This window comes from Callospermophilus lateralis, chromosome 3 (genome assembly GCF_048772815.1).
Source record: "Callospermophilus lateralis isolate mCalLat2 chromosome 3, mCalLat2.hap1, whole genome shotgun sequence".
Lineage (NCBI taxonomy): Eukaryota > Metazoa > Chordata > Mammalia > Rodentia > Sciuridae > Callospermophilus > Callospermophilus lateralis.
In genome coordinates, this window is record NC_135307.1 from 2,722,677 (window position 1) to 2,743,915 (window position 21,239).

The window sequence follows — 21,239 nt, forward strand, 5'->3', positions numbered from 1 at the left end:
GCCGCGCCCGTCCGCCCGCCGCGCTCGCGGGGCGCGCTCCGCCCTGGCCGACGGCCGCGCGCTGGGGGCGCCCGGGGCGGCGGAGGCGGATGTGGGCGGCGGCTCGGGCGCGGGGCGGGCGCGGGGCGGGGAGAGGGCGGGCCGGCGGCGGCGGCGGCGGTGGCTCAGGACCGAGGCGGCGGGCGGCCGGCCCAGCGCAGCCAGCGCGCCCGGAGAACGGGAGCAGGCGGCCGCGAGCGAGCAGCGCGCACCGGCGGCACCGCGGCGCCTCGCGAGGCCCGGCCAGCAGCGCCCGCCCCGCCGCGGCCCCAGCCGGCCCCGCCCAGCGCCGGCCCGCGGGATGCGGAGCGGCGGGCGCCGGAGGCCGCGGCCCGGCTAGGCCCCGCTCGCCCGCACGCGGCGGCCCGGTGAGTGCCCGCGCCGCGCCCGATCTGCCCCGCGGCGGGGCCGCTTTGTTCCCGGCAGGGCCGCGGCGCGGGCGGGCCGCGGCGGCCGAGCAGGAAGTGGCCGAGCGGCGGCCTGGGCGTGGGGCGCGAGGCGCGGGGCGCAGGCCGGCCGCGCTGGAGGCCCGCGCGGGGCGCGGGGTGCCGTCCGCCCGCCAGGCCGCCCCTTGACCTTGGCATTCGCGCCGCCGCGAGGGGCCCGCGCCGGGAGAGGAGCGCTTCGGGGCCCGGGGGCCCGGGAGGCGGCGGCAGAAAGTGTGGTTGGGGGCCAGGAGAAGGCTCGCCAGGGCGGCCTGCAAGCCTGGGGAGGACCTGGGAGGGAGACCTCGTTCCCCGTGGACAAAAAGTTGTCTGTGGGGGCAGGGTGCCCAGGTTAGCCCACACAGGACTGCTGGCCCTCTGGGTCCGGAACTGCTTCCTGCCCTGGGTGGGTTCTGGAGGCCTGGAGCCACTGGGGCTGGCCCCAGGGATTTGGGATCCTGGGCCAGCTGGTGGACTTGTCCCGTGGGACTGATTCCTGATTTGGGCCATGGTAAGCTGGGTGGACTAAGGCCTGTGCTCTGTGGCCAGATCCCCACCCCCTGTCCATTCCTGGGCCCCCATGGCATGGTTGCAGAGGACCAGTCTTGCCTGCAGAGCCCCTCACCCAAGTGAAGGGCGGGGCATGTTGATGGGGCCCCAGCCTAACATGCCACTCACAGACCTGTCCTGGGAGGGAGCTCTTCAGAGCCTTGTGTTTCTATAAATGCTGTGACTTCAGTAATAATAGCAACAATATGCCCTCATGGTGAGGCGCGTGCCACAGAGCCCAGAGGCAGGGTCCCTGCAGAGGCCATGCCTCTGATTTGGTGTGGACACTGCTGTGTGCATGGATATATTTTTACATACATCTCTGGACAGCTGTCTGACTGTCAGTAGCAGGCCTCAGGCCTGGCGCGTGGGGTGGGGGACATCAGAGTTTTCCAGTCCAGCTCTGCCTGCAGGCCACGCCCAGAGATCCCCCTGTGGGCCCTTGCTGGGCCTAGCCCTCTAGTCCTGTCTCCTGACACTCCCGCAGGACCTGCTGAGTACCTGGAGTTCCTCAGAGTCCCTCAGGGCCAGGCGTGGTCTTCCCTGTTGGGACACTTGACACAGGCAGCAGGGCCTTCCTGCTGTGTCAAGTTAGTTTAAGACAATTAAGGCAAAGTGGTGCCTATCCTGTACCTCAGGAGGCCAGAGAGGTGGCCTGTGGCAGTGTCTGGGCTGCTGTGTTGGGATCCATCGCACAGTGGTCCTCAGGGGCCTCTCCTGAGCCTGTCTTTAGAGTGCCCTCCTGGAAGGCTGCTGGCAGGAAGTGTCCCCGAGCACTCTTTTCCAGGATGCCCAGAGTTGGTGACGTGGGAACTGGGCTTTGAGGGATGCCTAGGAGTTCTTCCAGCTTGGGAGCTGTGGAGAGGGCCCTGTGGGATCAATGGGCAAAGTGTACTTTGGTGATGGCTGGCTGGTAGGCCACTGCAGGGCAGGGGCTTGTTCAATGCCCCTCCTCTCTGTCCCTGGCCTCCTGAATGCTGTAATTATGGGTCTGAAACCACCCTGCTCTGGGTGCTCCTTACTAACAGGACCATCTGAACATCTCTTTGTCCCCAAGCCCCAGTGCGGGGCCTGGCAAAACCAGAGATGCCTGGTACATGTTGGCTGAATGAATGAACCAGTTTCAGAGCGGCAGGGGCTCTGTGGTTTAGGAGGGGCCTGGGGAGGTTTTCAGCCTCACCCTGGAGGGCTCAGCCGCTGCTCTCCTGGCCCTGCCTTCTTGTTTGAATTTCTGTTTTCCCAGTGGTGGGAGCAGGAGGGAGGAGCCCGGGGCCCTGCCCTGGGGATCTCAACCTGTGACTGGAAATGACCTGGACAGGGAGAGCAGAGAGGGTCACCCGTCATCAGGGTTGGTGAAAGGGTCAGAGGGCTGCCTGGAGGAGGTGTTCTCAGCTGGTGCAGCAGGTGGAGGAGGCTGGGATACCCCAGAGGGCTTTCTGGGGTGGAAGTGGTTTGCACCTAGACCTGGGAGGTGAGCGTGGCAGCTGCTGTGAGCTCATGGGTTTGGGGAGCAGTGTCCAGTGGCGTGGGCTTCTGCCTGGCCTGGTGTTGTGGGGGGTAGGCAGGCTGGCAGAGGAGGGTGGGTGAGGATGGGGGCTGGGAGCCGGGAGGGGCCCCAGGGAAGGCAGACCCTGGCTGAGATGGCGAGGAACGTGGCCACGGGGCTCTCTGAGAGCTTGGGGGGTGCCCCCAACAGACGGCCCTCACACACTCTCTGTTTGCTTCTTCCAGAGGCTGCAGCTAGGCCGCCAGAGCCCAGGGGGAGCCTGCTGGAGGAGCGTGTCTGCACCCTTGGGCTGCCCCGGCCAGCAGGGGCCACGGACACCATGAACGACGTGGCCATCGTGAAAGAGGGGTGGCTACACAAACGAGGTCAGTGCCTGCCCTCGGGCTGGCCCTGGGGGGCAGGGCCAGGGAGTGAGCCCTGGTCCACCTGGGGTCCTGGAGCCAGTGGGGCTGCCGGCCTGTGGGCTTCCTTCAGGTGTGGGTGCTTGTGCCAGGCCAGCTGGGAGGAGGGGCCGCTTTCCTGAGGCTCCTGGACCCAGCACCCCTCCACAGTGTGGAGGTCAAGCCTCGTGGGCCTCCTGAGTGGGAGGGGAGGCCCTGTGCGGGGCCTGCTGGTCAGGCCCCTGCCTGGCAGGGCCTGGTGGGCGGGGCACACCAGGCCGCTCCAGCCTTCCTCCTGGCTTTCCTGGAAGGCAGCGAGGACCCAGCAGTTCCCGGCCTGGCACGCTGGCAGCCTGAGGCACTGCCCAAGGGCTCCTGAGGGCAGGGCAGGGCAGGCTGCTGGGCTTGGCCTGTTGCCCACCTGAGGCCTGGACTCTGGGGAGGGGGTTCTGCTCCACCCAGGGCCCTGGCCGACTGGGGCCTGTTTGTGTTGGAGCTGCAGAGCTGGCCGCCCCCCGCCTTCCCACTCCTGCGGCCCCGCAGCCCAGGGGCAGGGCGCTGCCCAAGGGGCCCAGCGAGGAGCAGGGGACCAGGACCTGAGTGCAGCCCTCGCCTTCCCGCTCTTCTCCCCTCTCTCCTGCGGGAGGTGGGCTTCACATCCAGGGGTCCTGGGCAAGCCACTCCCTGTTGTACCAGGCGGGCATTAGCCTGCCCCCTTCTGACTTCCTCTTCCTGCAAACCTGCTCCCCGGGAAGTTCTGGCGATCTGTGCCAGCAGCTCACCACTCCTCGCACTCCACCTCCAGCAGATGAACCCCGTGTCTTGAGGGGAGGAGGCAGCCCCAGGCCCCCCAGACAGGGAGTCGTGGTAGAAGTGGGTGTCGTGAGGCAGGGTTCTGGGGGATGTGCGGGAGCTCCCCAGCAGGGCAGGTCTGGGAGCTACTGGAGGAGGCTGCAGGGTGGCTGGGAGGTGCCAGGGCCCAGGACTTGAGGTGGGGATTGAGGGTGTGGTCAGCTGTGTGCTGGAGCTCGGTTGGTCAGTGTTGCTGGGCCTGGGTCCATGGAGCCATTGCCTATTCTCCCAGGCCCTTTAGCCACATCTCACCCTTTGCCTCATCTCATAGCCCTGACCCCGGACCCTTTTCTGTGCCCCAAACAGTCTGCTTCCTTGGTGAATGCTTGTTGAATGACTGTTAGATTTAGGGCCAACCCAGGAGGTGCCTGGCCCCAGTCACACAGGGCCTGTGGCAGCCAGCCAGACTTGGGTAGGAGCACTTCTGAGGCCTGGGCTCCTGGTGACCAGGTTACCACTCTGGTTGTACCTTTGGAAGGGGCCTGGGGGGGGCAAGCGGGCCCCAGGGGCATCCGAGAGACCCCATGGGGCTGCTCTGTGTACCTCCAGCACCTCGGGCCTTGGCTTCCCCATTTACACAGTGGGAATGGGTGGGGCAGAGACCTGGTGCAGGGGGCTCGTGGTCTGTGGGGGTCCCCCTGCTTGTGACGCCCTGCCCTGGTGGGATGGAGGGGAGACCCTTTAAGTGGGGGTTGCCACCAGGCAGTCTCAGCAGCCTCCACTCGTCTCCTCTAGCCCCAGCCCAGGGGCACGGGCTCTAGCAGGGTGGCCGGGCATGGGAGGTGGACTGCACACCTTCCTGCATGGTCCCTCTGAGTTCTGCTCTGGCCCAGGGCCCTTGCTTGGACTGCCCTGCTTTCTGAATGCCCTGGTCCTCCTAGTGGGTGGGGGGCGACCGACACAGGTGTCCTCCAGGCCCTCCAGCCCTTTGATGCCCTGGCCACTTGTCTTTGCCACCTGGGAGTGACCTGTCCAGGGTGGGCCTGGGCCTGCCTCTCTGCTGGCCTCCCCTGCATCGGGGACCTGGAATACACTGGTTCTCAGCCCAAGTCCCAAGGCACAGCCCACCATGGCCACCTGGGCTGGCCCCATGTGGGGTGACCGTGCCTTCTGGGGCTGTGTAGGTGTGGGGATGAGAGTGGATGGGTGTCCTACCACAAATCAGGGGCCAGACGGCCGTGTCTGCAGACCAGGCCCAGGCTCTTTCTCTTGCCACTGGGGTGGTGGGCACCCATCTCTGGGGAGTGGCCCCAGGCTGCTTTCAGAACATGCCTGCCGGAATCACCCACACCAGAGCCAGAGCTGCTGACAGACTTGCAGCTGGCCAGACACCCCTGGGCCTCCACGTCCCTGTGTGTCTAACAGGGAGCCATCCCGGGATCATGGACGCAAGCTGCTGAGGGCCAGAGCAGAGATGGCCCAACCAGGCAGCCCCAGGTGGGTTGTGGAGGAGGCTGCAGTACCACCCAGTGGGTGGCCAGGCCAGAACAGTGCTGCCCGCTTCCCGTTTCCAGAGGTCTGCCTCAGGTGAGCTCCTGGGAGCAGGCATTCAGGAGCCACCCTGGGGCAGGTTGCAGGTGGCTGGGCTTGGCCCAGGGCACCCAGTTTTCGGCCTCCAAGTGGAGAGCTCTGTGCTGTGCAACAGGCCGGCTGCGCCACTGCTTTTGGAGTGTGGTCCCCTCAAAGCCTGGGCCACCTTTGTCCCCTTGCCCCAGTGCTGACAGATCCCGCTCCACCCTGCCCTGTGGACAGCCGCTCTGGTCAAGCCTCCAGCCAAGGACCCCACTGTCGTCCTGGCCATGCTTGTCTTCAGTGTCCCTGACTCACGGCAGGTGGCCGGATGAGGAGAGGGAGGGGAGGGTGGCCAGGAGGCTGGGTCAGGATGAACTCTGGAAGTAGAAGTGTGTGCTGACCAGTGGGCACCTCCCAGTCTCCCAGGGGCCAGCAGGGCCCAGCAGAGGAAGCAGCCTGAGGCCATGGGGTGGAGGTGGAGGGAGCCAGCCTGTCCCCTCTCCCAGATGTGGTCGCCTGAGTGGTCTTCAAGGTGTGTGTGCCTGGGTGTGTGTAGGAGGCCTGTTGGGACCTCATTTGGACTTTCTGGGTTTTCCTCGTGTGTGTGGTCCTGAGCTTGAGCCCAGCAGTGCTTTACCTACCACTAAGCTATGTTCGCAACCCTTTTTTTTTTTTTTTTGAGAGAGAGAGAATTTTTTTTAATATTTATTTTTTAGTTTTTGGCGGACACAACATCTTTGTATGTGGTGCTGAGGATCGAACCCGGGCCGCACGCGTGCCGAGCACGCTACCACTTGAGCCACATCCCCAGCCCCTCGCAACCCTTTTTAATTTTTGTTTGAGACAGGGTCTTGCTGCTAAGTTGCCCAGGCTGGCCTGGGACTCGCCATGCTCCCGCCTCAGCCTCCTGCGTAGCTGTATTGCAGGCATGTGCCTGGCCTCAGTTTAACGTGACACCTGGAAGCTGGGCCTCTGCCCGGGGCCAGGCTGCCCCATCCTGGAATGGACCTTCCCCCTGACCGACCCAGACCCCTTCAGGCATAGTGGGGATACTGAGGCCTGGCTCTGGCCCTGAGGGTCTCCTGGGTATTGTCTCCCTCCTACCCACTCTGGTTCAGTCTTGAGGTCCTGGCACAGGCTGTCCCTGTGGGGGGCTCTGGGGCGCAGAGTGGTCCACTTCAGTGACACAGACCCCCGTGCCTGCCCAGCTGTGGCCCTGGCCATGCTGTCAGCTAGTCCCAGGGTCCTTGTGTGGGCAGGGGTCTGCACCCTGAGGATACAGCCCAGCTCCCTGTCTCCTGGGAGGCCGCAGCTTTGCTGAGTGGACATGAGTGGAAGGTAGTCTGTGGGGCCGGTTGACCCGTGTCAGCGTGCACAGCAAGGGTTGCAGGTCAACTGCTTGAGTGCAAAGGTGGGAGTTGCTCTGCAGAACCACTGAGGGAAGCCCCTGGAGGCCCCTGAACCTGTGAGCAGTGCAGCCAGCCTCCCTGGGCCTCCGTTTCCCTGGGGTCAGGTGTGGGTTGGCCATAGGTGCTCCCCAGGGGCCCTGCTATGCCCTTGGCCTGACCAGTGAGCACCAAGTGTCCCCCTTAAGGAGGACATGTGCTGGCCATGGGGATAGCCTGGGAGAGATGTGTAGGTGTGCAGGGAGAGGGCGGGCAACGTGTGCCAGCCCTTGAGTCCAGGGGACGGGCCTGGTGACATGGTGCTTGGCTGATGGCGGCAGCCTTGGCTTGGCTGGTGCGGGGCCGTTTCCTGCTTGGTGAATGTGTGGCGCTCACCCTTCAACACAAACAACAAAAGAGGAAGCTGGGCAGCCTCACGCTGGGGGCGTGGGGTCACTCACCAATGGCCCAGCCTGGCCCTGGGGCCGAAGAGCCTGGTGGCTCTAAGTGGGGAGTGCTCTTGCTTCTGCTGCCTGGTTGCCTGTCCTCTTTTGGCATGGGCGTCCTGTAGGGGGCCAGACTCTATGGTGGGGGTCACAGAGAAGGATGGTGTGAGTAGGAGCAGGGCCCTGGGGCCACCTCCTGACCTGCTCTGCTGTCCACCCTGTACGGCGGCATGGAGAGCACTGGCAGGAGGGACACTAGGCCTGCACAGGGGCAGAAGTGTGGTGGGACAGCCCCCAGGTGACTGGCCACCCCCTCTCATCAAGGCCTCAGTGGGGGCTCTTAGAAATGCCGCAGGGAGGGGCTTGGCAGGGCACTCACCCCTCCCAGGAACACCAGGCGAGGCCCAGGGCCAGTGCCCAGCTTTGGGCCCTCCTGCAACAGGAGTGGGACTGCTGCCCACTGCCCGGGACTGCCCCACAGCCATAAGGCCACTGCTGTGCCCGCTTGGCACACCCCACCCAGAGGCTCTCCCAGCCCAGAGCTGGCCCCCAGGCCCCGGCCAGGATGACCCTGCCTGCTGAAGCACTTGTGTGGCCCTCTGTCTCCCTGCCTTGGGGAACTTTAACCCTGGGAAGTAATAATAAGTCTGTATCTTAGAGACATTGTCATTGAGGGGGTGGGGCTTGGGGGTGACCTGCTGGCGAAGAGCTCTAGGGTCACGTCCCCTCCCCTTGCCTCCCCTGCAGGCTCAGCCCCTGCTCAGGCCTCCCGCAGCTTTGTCAGGGTTGGGAGGTGTGGCTCCCGGGCTTCCTCTCCACTCCTCCTCCTGAGCTCCCTGTCCCCCACAGGGTGGCTCTGCTTGCTCACCCCATCCTGGCTCCTTGTCCTCTGTCCTATTGGGAACCTCATTACCTCTCTTGCTTGGGCCCATCTGGGCTACGTGCGGGGCCTGCAGGCCCTGGACCGGAGCCCCTGGGCCTGGTGCTGTGTGGGGGTCCAAGCCAGGACTGGCTGGGGCAGGAGCCCCTTCCTGGAGCAGGACAGGAGCAGCCCCCTGACCTCCCCTCCCCTCCAGAGCATATTCCTTCACGGGCCCCTTTGTGTGGGCTGAGTGAACTGCCCCTGCTGTGCCACCCTTAGGTGGGGAGGCAGGTAGAATGGGTGGCAGGAGGCCCCAACATGTGGGTTCTGACACAGACTGCAGGCAGGGATGGCTTGGCCAGAGCAGAGTGGGTGGCACCTGATCAGTGGGCTGCAGCTGAGTAAGTAGGGTGGCCAGAGACAGGCAGGTGTGGGGCTGCCAGGTGGGGGTGACCTGAAGCCAGGTGGTGGGCATGGGGCAGGGCTGCCTGCTGAGTGCAGAGGCCGTGGACACTGCCGAGTGGGATGATCTGGGGGACAAGAACCAGCTGTGTCCTATAGGGGTCCAATATGGCCCCTTTCTGCCAAGGGGTGGGTGTTGTGCAGTGTTCTGGAGGATGTGGGGTCTGTGGGAGAAGGGCTGGGTGGGTGGCACCTGGTGTGCATTCTGCTACAGCTCAGCAGGAGGTTTGGGGGCCACAGTTTGGGGGATGGGGGCCTGGAGGACAGGCCCAGCAGTGCTGCCCCGGAGTGGCCGGAGGAGCTGAGGGGCCCCGTGCTTCAGCCATACCTTGGCAAGAGTGGGTTTGATGGTGCCAGGCCCGCCCTCCCCTCTCCCACCTGTGTGTGCATTGTTGCCAGCCTGCGTGAAGACCAGAGACCTGTGAGGAGCTCAGGGTGTGTCCCAGCAGGACCTGGGGCTTTGGTCCATTTTTTTTTTTTTTTTTTTGGTACTAGGGATTGAACCCAGAGGCACTTAACCACTGAGCCCCATCCCCAGCTCTTGTTTTATATTTTATTTGGAGACGGGGCCTCCCTGAGTTGCTTGGGGCCTTGCTAAGTTGCTGGCACTGGCTTTGAACACGTGATCTTCCTGCCTCAGCCTCCTGAGCTGCTGGGATTGCAGGTGTGCACCACTGCACCTGGCTCATGTCTGTGACATTGAGGGTCCCTCTGAGTCTTGGTTTCCGTAGAGAGTTAGTGGAACACAATGACCCCTGCCACCCAGCTGGGCTTTCTGGGAGAGTGGGGCAGGATCTCCGGCTGGAGAAAGGTGCAGCCAGGATCTGTGTAGCATCAGCCTCTGCTGGGCAGGGGTGGACACCTCTTTGACCAAGGATGCTTGTGCCCCATCCCTATTCAGACCCCAAGTGCCGTCTTTAGAAGGGCTCATCCAGGGGGCAGCTCGTGTGCCCTTGGCTGGGCTGTACCAGGCTGAGTCTGTGGCCTTGATCACGTGGCCTCTTCCCTTCCTTCTCTGGCTCGTGGTCACAGGGCCCACCTGCCTGTGGACCCTGCTGGGATAAGGAACAGTGGGACTCTGACCCAGGCAGGGGCCTGGTACATTGGGCTTTGGAGATGACCCATGATGCCCACTGCCCACCCAGCAGGCAGCGAGGGCTGGACACATAGCCGTGGGCTGCTGTCGGCAGGGCCGTCTGCTCAGTGTGCTGGAGAAGGTAAATGGGCGCCCGGCAGCTGTCGGTAGGCGATGGATGTGTCTGCGGCAGGGGACCGTGCGGTCCCGCTGTCAGCTGGCGCCTGCTCCCCAGGCCTGCTGGGGCTCACTTTGCTGTGGAGAAACAGCTCGGTGCCGCCTGGCCCCCTGCCAGCTGCCGCCTGTCACCGCCGCTGTGGCAAAGTGTTTATCCAGCAGTTTCCCGAGAACTGGGGACTTTCAGAGGATGTTCATGGAGCTCAGGACCTGGCGGCCTGGTGGCGTGGCTTGGAGGGTCGAGAGTCACAGCAACTCAGGAGGGCCCAGGTGGGGCCTGGGCTGTGGGTGCCCCAGGACCCGTGGCCCAGCGTGGAGAGGGCAGGCCTTGGCCTGTCTTCTCCCCAAGCACTGGCCTTGTGGCCCTGATGGTAGTACTTGGGTTGTGGGAGGTTGGGTGAGGAGACTTCCTGGAGAGGCTGGCCTGCCAGAACCTCAGCCTTCAGCACAGGAGGGGCTGACCCTCAGGGATACTGAGGGACCTAGGGGCTGCAAGAGGATGGGGGACATTGCCTGCCCTGTATCCAACTCCTTGTGCCTGGATCCCCAAGTTGTACACAGGCCATGGCAGGTATGGACTTCTGCTGGCTATGTGTATTCTTTCCCTGGGCCTGACAGGACCTGGTCTTGGGGATGGGCACAGCAGGTGTCCCCACCCCTCCTTGGCTCTTCTGCCTCCAGGGAAGGCTCTAGGGAATCCTAGAGGCTGGTTGAGGTCTTGCCTCTGCCTTGCCCAGGAGTCCTGGCATTGGAGCGGGGATGGGCATGGGCCACCATGTCCTCACAGCAGGCATAGATCCTGACTGACTGCCCATGGAAAGTGGAACTGCTGCAGTGCCGGGCTGAGGCCCAGGCTGGGCTGCACCCGGCATGACTGTGGGTCCCAGCTGAGCTCCGGGGTGTTGTTGGGGGTGCCTCGGGACCTGGGGGTTTGCTGTGATTTGCCATCCACCAAGTGGAGAGCAGGAGAAGACCCTGGTTGTGCAGAGCAGTATGGACCCTGTCTGGGGGTGACAGCCTGAGGGGCAGTCTTGGCCTTGCAGCTTATCACTGCCTTACATCTGTCTGGAACATGGGCTCGCTGGGGGACCTTGTCCTTCTGCTGCCCTGTGGGCTGTTCAGGGAGAGGAGGACACTGGCTGGCACAGTCCCTCCAGGCTGGACTCCCACCCAAGTGCAAGACATTCAGCAGCTGTGATGGGGTATGGAGCTTGGCAGCCAGGGTGAGTGCCCGTACCTCTGGTGACACTAAAGAAGAAGGGTGGCCCCTTTGAGTCAGTCTCTTCCTGTTGGTGTGCGGAGCTTGGTGAGACTGGTGGAGAGAGGCCTGGATCTGGCACTAGAGACCAGGGGTGGGCAAGTGCTGCCCCACAGGCATCCTGTGACCACAAGGGACAGGGCAGCCATGTCCTCCACCTGTCCATCTTGTGTCACTCAGCCCTGGAGTGAGTGCTGTTGTCTGAGCACTCACTCCAGGGCTGAGTGCTGGCCTAGCCTTCTGTCTGGGCTGAACACATAACATGCAAGCCATGGCCCATGCTGCAGCTGGCTTGATGGACACCCTGAGTGACGGCCTGGCTGGACATGAGGTGGGGTGAAGAAAGAGATGTGTGTGTCCTGGAGCCTTGGCCCCAGGGCCCTGCTCCCCTCTGGAGGGTTTTCCTGCGTGCCAGGCTGCTGCATGCAAAGGCCTGCTCAGGTCCTGTCCTTGTCCCTCTGCTCACCTGAGTCTCCTGGGCCCAGGGCCTTGAAAGCTGGGAAGGGGAGGATACCGAGTCCCTCCTGAGATCTCTGGGGGGCTGGGCACCCCCAGATCTGGCTCCTAGAACCTCCTGTCCTAGGGTGCTCAGGGGCCATGGGGGGCTGGGACTGTAGAGCACGAGCTGGGAGGAGACAGATCTGGGTCAGGGCTGGGAGCCAGGCGGGCGCACTGAGTGCCGGGTGTGCTGGGGGCCGTGCCAGGCACACGGGGGGCCGTGGTGGTGGGATCAAGATGGATTTCCGGGGCGAGCGGGTGCGGTGCTCATCAGCCTCTCTGCTCAGTTAGCGTCCTGGGGAGCGGCAGCTGGCGAGATGGGAGGCACTCCATCAGGGGCCGACAGCTCCAGACTGGCGCTGGTGGGTGGGCACACGTGGGGGGTGAGAGGGGCAGGATGGGGTGGGCGTGCAGCCCCCCAGCCGGCTCTGCCTGATCTCTGGAGTCTCTGCTGCCTGCTGCACCTCCCAGGCCCTGAGGGTCTCCTGGAGGAGCTGTAGGTGGGGTGCGCTGACCTAGGAAGAGCTGGCTCAGGGTTTGTGCTGGGGGAGGCCAGTTGCTGGGGTTTCAGACCCCATTCTCCAGCGTTGGCATTGGCTATTAGGCAAGGCCCAAGTGGCCATGGGATCCAGGGCCAGGGGTGTTGGAGCTGGGTTGGCAGTTGCCCTGCGGCCACGTAAGCTGTAGGCCAGCAAAAAGCGGGTGACATCTTTCCTTCCCTTGGAGGTACCTTCCCACACGTGAGCTCTGCACAGCATCTCGGAGGGCTCCTCCCTGCCCCTTCCTAAGTCCTGAGGACAGGTTCCTTGGGCTGGGGGTGTGGCCTGAGAGTAGGCTCAGGCCACCCCGGGGCTGGCCGGGGGCTACTCCCATGACAGGCACTCCCACTTCAGGCCATGCAGAATGAGACCAGGCCTCTGCATTGCTTGTGGAGTGTCTGGCTGCAGTGTCTGGGTAGTGGGAGCCAGAGGGAGGGGGAGCCCAGGGGGTGCACTGTACCCAGAGTTCCTTCGGCCTGCACCTGGCAGGTGGGTGGCCTCCGAGGGGGGTACAGGCTTCTATGCAGGAAGGAAGTGGCTCTCAGAGGGTCCCAACCCACAGCACCAGGAGAACAGTGCTCCCACCTGGAACACCAGGATGCAGTGTGCCTTGGATAGAGAAGGCAGGCTGGCCAGGACCCTCAGGGCTGTGGGGAGAGGGGCAGCACCTTTGCCTGGCCCTCTATGACACATACACCCCCAGAATCGATCTCCATGGGCTGGAGCCTGGTCCCCTGGGTGCCTGGCCATAGCAACTGTGCCGTGCACTGGGGGCCTAAGCACCTAGGCCTCACCCTGCTGGACCCAGTGGTAGATGGCCTGGTGACAGAGCCATTGCTTGTCCCCCACGTCCCTCCAGGTACCCTCGTCCAGAGCTCAGTGTGGCAGGAGGACCCTGCCCCATGGGCCGGCTCCTCTGCCCTCTGCCCAGTGTCCCTGCAGATGAAGAAGTCGCCTCATTAGTGAGCTCCCCGTTGCTCTTCAGACTCCTTGCTCGGCAAAATGTAAATGAAACATTTTTTCCGGGTGTCAGTATGAAAAATGACAGTCACTGTGAGCTCACAGAGGACATCTGCTCTGGCTCCTACGTGTGAACGCCTGCTTACGGCTGATGTTGCAGAACTTGAGGGGATGTTCCTGTGCACCTGGTTGACCCAGGGCAGTCCCAGCCTGGGTCCTGATGCCCACGGTGTCCAGCTCTGGGTGCCTCCTGGGTCTGGTCAATGGACGGTGCCGAGGGGCACTCCATGCCCCCAGTCGGCAGCTCTGCCCCTCTGGCTGACTCTGGCACAGAGATCAACTTCTGCCAGGAGTGTGGTGCTGGTCCTCTCCCCTCCAGACACCAGGTTCTGGCTGTGGTAGGCAGTCACACATGCCATTGTCACCTGTGGCTGCCATCTGCCAGACCCTGCGTGCCCTCTGGCCCCTCCCCATTTCCCCATCAGTGCTACTCCCTGAGTCTGGGTGCCCTGGGCCTGAAATGCCAGCCAGCCTGCCTCCCCATGGACCCAGCAGTGTCACAAGCAGCCCACCCCAGCCTGCTGCCCATGCACATGTCCTGTGGGGTGGGGCCAGGAGGGGGTTGACATAGCCCCTCACAGCCCTGTCCCACAGGGGAGTACATCAAGACTTGGCGGCCACGATACTTCCTCCTCAAGAATGACGGAACCTTCATCGGCTACAAGGAGCGGCCCCAGGATGTTGACCAGAGGGAGTCCCCCCTCAATAACTTCTCTGTGGCACGTAAGTGTCCCCCTGGCCACCTGGGGTTGGAATGAGGTGGCTGAGCAGAGCTAGAGCTTTCTGTGCCCACCAAACTCCCTGCCAAGGCCCTCTTTTGGCCTCTGTGTGGTCCCTGGGAACAGGCCTAGCAGAGCTGGCTCCTGTCACCTTCTGTAGGACTGCTGAGAGGCCAATGCTGACTGGGCCTGGGCCATCCAAACTACTTCCCAGCCCTGGTGCTCTTGCTTGGAAGGACGAGGGGTCTCACCTGTGGACAGAGCCTGGCCTCTGGGAAGACTGGGCCTTCCTCTGGTTGGAGCTTAACAGAGCCGCCAGGGCCACCCTCTGGGATACCCCCTGGTGGGGAGGGCACAGAGAGAGCACCACCTCCCTTACCCCCAGAGCCCTGGCCTGTGGGGCCTGTGGGGCCTGTGGGGCCTTCCTAGCTTGTGTCCCACCCTCCTGAGGGGTGAAGGTGCCAGGCGGTTCCAGCCCACACGAGCCAGAGCGATTGAGATGCTGGGGCAGGCATACCTCCCGGTCTGGTCTGCTTCCCAAGGGGCCACCCTGTGGCCCAGTCTTCCCGGGGGCTGGCCCAGGGTGCTGGCCAGGCATGCAGGTGTGACTGTGTGGGTGGTGAGGGATCAGCTGTGGGACATCTGGAGCAGTGGGCTCAAGGCAGGTCTCTGGGATCCGTCTCGGGCTGCATCTGGATGTGCAGTGCGATGCCCCAGACCTGGGTTCTACCCCTGGTCCCTTGCTCATGTCACCCTTTACACCAGGTGGCTCCGCTCACCCTCCTGGGATCCTGGGTCCTCTAATCCCTCCACCCTGCTTGTCCCCAGGGTTCTGGGGCCTTGGAGGAGATGTACATGTTGCCATCCCCAGGCTGGATGGGGAAGGACCCCCACCTGCTCCTCACCAGCCCCTCCTGTGTGCCTGGCGCTGGGCTGAGGGGGAGGACGTCAGCAGCCCTACCATCAGATGAGGCTCCTCATCAGGGAGCAGAGGCCTTGCCCTATGGGGCTCCTGGTCGAGGGGCCTCCTGTGGGGGCCTTTTCAGGATCACATTTCTCTGAGCCCTGATTTCCTTTTTCCTGGTTCCTCGAGCTGCTGGCCCTGCAGTGGTGGGGGACATCCATGTGGGAAGAGACCCCCCATCCCCTAGTAGGGTCCCTGCAAGGTCTCCCTGGTTCCCCTCTGTGGGGTGGGGAGGAGGCCATATTCCCTGGGTTCCCAAAGCAGGGCCTTGCTGTCGGGAGGCAGCCCTGGCTGAGGGCAGGGAAGAGGAGAGGGGCTCTGGAGGTGGCACACAGAGGGCGGTGCCAGCCTCTGGGGCCTGCTAAGCAGCAGAGCATGGAGTGGGCAGCTGTGCTGTAGCCCCTGTCCAGGAGCTTCTCTGAGGATGGGATCTGGTGTGACGGGGTGAGACCCCAGCTCTGGGCACTGCCTCCCACTGACAGGCTTTCTGGGAATGAGTGGGAGGCCGTGTGCCCAGATGACAGGGCCCAGGCAGGTTTCCCCCGTGCTGATCAGGTCCTTCCCCAAGGCTGGGCCCCAGGCCTGGCAGGCGGCCCCTTGCTCACTCAGTGGAGCCAGCCAGCCCCTTGCGTTGCCAGGGCCTGGACAATGGAATGCGGGAGGCCCCTGGGCTGGCCCCTCAGACCCTCCTGCCCGCAGAGTCCTGCTGAGACGCCCTCTCTGCTCATAGCACTCATACCCCTCAGGGCCTGGTGTGTCCCCCATAATCCAGCCATGCCAGGTGTGTGCGCACCAGGTGTGAACTGCTCCAGGTGTGTGTGCTGCAGATGAGCATATTCTGCAGGTGCTCTAGCTGTGGCTGGGAAAACAGCAAGAGATCCCTGCACCGGGTAGGAAGGGCGGCTGTGGCCCCAATCTCCACGCACCTCCATTGCCCTCCTCAGGGCTCTGGCACTATTTGGGGCTCAGAGACCACAGGAAGCAATGGGGAGGGGCGATGGTGTGGGGCTGACCTCACAGCCCCGGACACCCTCTCGGGGTGCCTTGCAGCTCCAGAGTAGAGTGTCCCAGCTGGAATAGGGCCCTAGTCCCTGTGGCAGCATTGTAGGGAGGTCAAGTGCAGACAGATGCTCCCTGCCCACCCAGAATGCCAGCTGATGAAGACAGAGCGGCCCAGGCCCAACACCTTCATCATCCGCTGCCTGCAGTGGACTACGGTCATCGAACGCACCTTCCATGTGGAGACGCCTGAGGAGCGGTATGTGGGGTGAGGGCAAGGGCCTGGCTGCAGAAGGTGGCCTCCAGGGTTGGAGATGGATGCCTGGGTTGGCAGATGGCCCTCCTCAGAGGCCATTTTGCAAACTAGCCCAGGCCTGTAGGGTATGGGTAGGGAAACTGAGGCTGGAAATGAACACAGGGTGGGAGGGGATGCTATCCTGCTGGGGCTGGACCTCAGTGTCCTGGAATGTGTGCAGTCTAGGCCAGGTGGCCTCTCAGGGCTCTGTCTGGGGTCAGACAGCCGCCTGAGCTGGAACTGCCAGCTGGCTGTGGGTGATGCATGGTGGAGTCCCTGCTGGTGCCCAGAGCCTCACTTGAGCCCCTGCAGGGAGGAGTGGACAACAGCCATCCAGACTGTGGCTGATGGACTCAAGAGGCAAGAGGAAGAGATGATGGACTTCCGCTCGGGCTCACCCAGTGATAACTCGGGAGCAGAGGAGATGGAGGTGTCCCTGGCCAAGCCCAAGCACCGCGTGGTGAGGCCCAGCCCCTGCCTCTGCTGACAGGAGGCCTTGCTCCATCCCTGGACACCCCCTTGTGTTGGAAGTGAAGTCAGGACAGTGGCCAGAGGGCCTGGGGTGTTGCCCAGTTCTGCTGTGAGCACTGGCCTCCCACTTGTCCCACAGGCTCACAGGTGTGAGGGTGGGGCCCCAATCCACACCTAGCCTGCCAGAGGTAATACAGGCCCCACCACCTTGTACACTGTCCAGCAGACGGTTCTGCCCCTGGGGCTGGTGGTGCTGAGCAGGGTGCTGAGCAGGCTCTGCCCACTGCCACAGACCATGAATGAGTTTGAGTACCTGAAGCTACTGGGCAAGGGCACCTTTGGGAAGGTGATCCTGGTGAAGGAGAAGGCCACAGGCCGCTACTATGCTATGAAGATCCTGAAGAAGGAGGTCATCGTGGCCAAGGTATGGGGTGGGCAGCATATGGGGCAGGGACAGGGGACAGGGTGGCCTGGGTGCTCACCTGGCCTTGCCTTTCAGGACGAGGTGGCCCACACACTCACTGAGAACCGCGTCCTGCAGAACTCCAGGCACCCCTTCCTCACAGTGAGTGGGCGCCGTCCTGCCTAGGCAGGGAGGGGCAGGGCAGGAAGACACTGGCACGGGGCTGCTGTCCTGTCTTCCAGGCACACCCAAGGGCTTCACATGTGGCCAGCGGAAGGTTGGGTGAGAGGGCACCTGGTATGGGCCTGGGCAATGCTTGCTGGCTCAGTGTCCATGGAAGGCAAAGCAGGTGACCTTGGTCTTCCACCCTGCTAAGGCCCTGGGCCCCAAGCACCCACACCCTGCCTCTCTGTAGACCTCTGTTGAGGTGCAGGCTGGGTGTACCCCTGCCCTGGGGAGCTGGCCCAGGAGCGGCACATGACCAGAGGCCTGTAATATTTCTGAGGGAGGCTCAGCATTGGTCATTAGTGGGCCTTCCCTTCGGACACGGCTGCTCTGGGCACAGATGGGAAGGTAGCCCTGGAAGCTGGGAGCCTAGGGCCAGAAGCCCCAAGCCAACGCTCAGCTTCTTACCTGATTCTGGTGACCCCAGAGCCTGGCACACTATCCACTTGAGACCCTAATTTTCCCTTGGACTTGAACCCAGACCCCATATTGCTCGTCTTTAAAACAGGCCCTGTGCCTCTTGGCTGCCTGGGCCCAGCCTGGTGGCCTGTGTCAGGCCCTGGCTCCAGCTGTGCTCCATTTCAGGCCTTGAAGTATTCCTTCCAGACCCACGACCGCCTCTGCTTCGTCATGGAGTACGCCAACGGGGGCGAGGTAGGGCTGGGTGAAGTGCTGGGCAAAGGGTGGGTGGACCGATGGCTTTGCTGCCTGAGGTGCCCAGCTTCACAGTGGGACAGCTTTGTGGGTGGCGCTTGTCCCTCTGGGGGCCTCAGACGTCCTGCTCCATGGGTGTGGTGTTTGGGGGTAGTAGCTGCCTGCTGAGGTGACCCCTCCCCTGCCGGGGTGGGGCGGAGCCTCCTGCCGCCCCTTAGGCTCCCCTCCCGCAGCTCTTCTTCCACCTGTCCCGTGAGCGCGTGTTCTCCGAGGACCGGGCTCGTTTCTACGGCGCAGAGATCGTGTCGGCCCTGGACTACCTGCACTCCGAGAAGAACGTCGTGTACCGCGACCTCAAGGTGCGACACGGGCTGGCGGGAGCCAGGGGTGGGGCTTGGCGTCAATGACCAGGGCCTCCCTGCACAGCTGGAGAACCTCATGCTGGACAAGGACGGGCACATTAAGATCACGGACTTCGGGCTGTGCAAGGAGGGCATTAAGGACGGCGCCACCATGAAGACCTTCTGTGGGACACCTGAGTACCTGGCTCCTGAGGTGGGTGTCCCCACACTTGTCATGTGTGTACTATGGCACTGAGCACCCCACCCTCTTGCCCCTCCTCTCCGGTGTCCTGGCACGCTGTGACACTGAGTCCCTGTTCAGGTGCTGGAGGACAATGACTATGGCCGGGCCGTGGACTGGTGGGGGCTGGGTGTGGTTATGTACGAGATGCTGTGCGGCCGCCTGCCCTTCTACAACCAGGACCACGAGAAGTTGTTTGAGCTCATACTGATGGAGGAGATCCGCTTCCCGCGCACGCTGGGCCCAGAGGCCAAGTCCCTGCTCTCCGGGCTGCTGAAGAAGGACCCCAAGCAGAGGTGAGGGCGCCAGCCTGGCTACAGCTTTGCTCCTGGCCCCGCCCCAGGTGTGCCTAGAGCCGTGCCCAACAGTGTGGGACAGTGCTCATCTGTGGCCTGCGCTCAGCGTGGGGGGGCGGGGCAGGCCCGGGTTGGGGGCGGCCCTCAACCTGCTGCAGCTCTAACTGCCGGGCTTCCTACAGCTGTTCAGAGGGGCATGCTGGGTCCCACCACAGAGGTGCTGCCCAGATGAGCGTGGCCTGAGCCTCTCGCTTGTCTCCCTGCAGGCTCGGCGGGGGCTCCGAGGACGCCAAGGAGATCATGCAGCACCGCTTCTTTGCCAGCATCGTGTGGCAGGATGTGTATGAGAAGAAGGTGCCAAGCTCCCCATGCACCCAGTCACGACTGGCTCCTCCGCTGCGAGCATGCTCACTTCTGCACATGCGCACAGCCGCCTGGGCGCGCACCCTTCCCTCACGCACAGCGTAGTGCGTGGCTGATTGGCACACTCGCCACTGGACCTGCCGAGGCCCGGCGACCAGGAGCTTTGTCCATGCCCCTCTGTGGCCAGCACTCAGAGGGTCTGACACAGCAGCCGTCCTCCTGGAAGCTGGCCCAGCCCTTCCTCCTCCCCCAGAGGAGCTGCACACACCCTGTGCCTCGCCTGCACTGCGTCTGGTGCCAGTACCAGGGCCCCTCCCCAGCGCTGCACGGGTGGGGGCTGGCTGAGGTGGCACCCCCTGCTCGCTACTGGTTCCTCCAGGGTTCGACCTCAGGTCCTGCTGCTGCTAGGAGAGCTATGCCCCCTTGAGTGTGGGGGACAGCACCGGCTCTACCAGCAGTGTGGAGTCCACCAGCAGGCAGAAGGGCTGTACTACATGGGTCCTGTCACTGAACACCCTTGCTGAATGCCCATCACAGTTCACATGTGGCTGATGGGTTGGGCCCATGCCTCAGTCCTCCCTGCAACACAGGTCCCTTGCTCTTGCCCAGCTTCCTGACACCTTCTGCCCAGCCCTGACCCAAAACCACACGAGTCCTCTAGGGGTAGTCCTGTCCTAAGGTGACTAAGGACAGTGCCTGCCTGTGACCCTGGGGCCACTGGAGGTCCTCTCCCAGCTGTGTTCTTGCCCAGCTGAATGCTGCGTGCTCCCTGGGCAGAAAGAGGCAGGCAGGCTCACCCGGTGCCCTGGCCCAGTCTGCTTTTGACCCTTTCCTTCCCCATTCTTAAGAAAACCTGAGTAAATGACAGCCAGGGAGGGAACAGGACTGTCCCTCCCCTTACTGTTGGGGTTCCCGGGAGCACCCCTCCCAGAGCTGTGCCCTTCTCAGGATGGCAGTGCTGCCTGGGGGAGCTCAGGCGCTGGGAGGGTCCAGCTCCTCCTGAGGTGGGGTTTGCTGGGGAATGGAGGGAGGCCTCTAACCTGTCTTTCCTTCCCCCACTGCAGCTCAGCCCACCCTTCAAGCCCCAGGTCACATCAGAGACGGATACCAGGTATTTTGATGAGGAGTTCACGGCGCAGATGATCACCATCACACCGCCTGACCAAGGTAAGGGAGAGCCGCTCTCTCCAGGGCAGACTGGGCACTGCCTCTGCCTGGGGCAGCAGTGTCTGGCTTTATTGGCTTCAGATGCTTTAAGATCCAGTTCCTCTTGAAGGCTGGTAGTGACTAGGGTAGGGAATTGACATTCTGAGGGCCAGGCTCATGGCTTGTGGGTGGGGGCCTTGCTGCATGATGGGTAGCCTTAGGTCTGAGCCATCTTTGTGGCCCCGCAGATGACAACATGGAGTGCGTGGACAGCGAGCGCAGGCCACACTTCCCCCAGTTCTCCTACTCGGCCAGCGGCACAGCCTGAGGGCCGCCAGGAGGGCCTTGGCAGCCCTGTGCTGCGAGATGTCCTGGACCCAGGAGCCTCATGTGGACGATCTGTATCTGATGGTCTCATTTTCAGACGCATTGGGGAGGAGTTATGCCAGCCTCCACGGGTGGGAGGATATTCCTGCTGTGGCTGGCATCCGGCCTCCCCGCCAGGTCAAAAGGAAAACTCTTCTGCAGTTTTTCTTAATTTATTTCATCCGATTTGTTCTCCAGATATGGCCTTGGCCCTCAGAACATTAAATTCCCTAGGAGAACGTTAAGGACTTCTGCAGCCCCCTGCAATGTGGGCCTGCGGGTCTGGCCACCACCCTGTCTGCCGCCGTCCCTCTCGGCTATCACCTGCCTTTAAGGACCAGGCCCCTGCCCCGGCCTGGGGGCACCGGGAGCACCTTCATTCCCTCAGGAAGGCACATGGCAGCCCCTAGCCCAAGGACTGTGCCTCTGAGGAGGTCCTTGGAGCTGGCCCCACATGGGGCTGGGGGGTGGGCCTGACAGGGCAGGGGAGCGAGTTTCAATTGTTGCTGTCTATTCTGCTGTGTGGAGGCACTCGGGGGTTCATCTTAGTGACAGGAAAGCCCCCTCCCCTCGGGTCATGGCCTCCATTCAGATGGTCTCTTAGCACTTGTCCTTCCAGATGCTTTACTCCAGGCCGTGTCCTGGCCCTCCTGCCCCTGGCCAGACGGCGCCCGCTGCTGTACCACGCCGTTTTTTACAACAGTCAACTTTAGCATTTTTACTATTATGATACTTTCCCTCCAAACTCTTCAATAAAAATTGCTTTTCAA

At 63.1% G+C, this 21,239-nt stretch overlaps 1 protein-coding gene across 1 annotated transcript; it reads left to right on the forward strand.

Moving 5' to 3' along the window:
* Nucleotides 1-319: 319 nt before the first annotated feature.
* Nucleotides 320-21,239, forward strand: Akt1 (AKT serine/threonine kinase 1). The gene is made up of 14 exons (XM_076849539.2): nucleotides 320-407; nucleotides 2,745-2,885; nucleotides 13,581-13,709; nucleotides 15,816-15,927; nucleotides 16,276-16,423; nucleotides 16,727-16,858; nucleotides 16,934-16,999; nucleotides 17,648-17,716; nucleotides 17,950-18,075; nucleotides 18,143-18,271; nucleotides 18,380-18,594; nucleotides 18,861-18,948; nucleotides 20,022-20,124; nucleotides 20,352-21,239. The coding sequence occupies exons 2-14, from the start codon at nucleotides 2,840-2,842 to the stop codon at nucleotides 20,429-20,431; spliced, it is 1,443 nt and encodes a 480-aa protein (XP_076705654.1). The 5' UTR covers nucleotides 320-407; nucleotides 2,745-2,839; the 3' UTR covers nucleotides 20,432-21,239.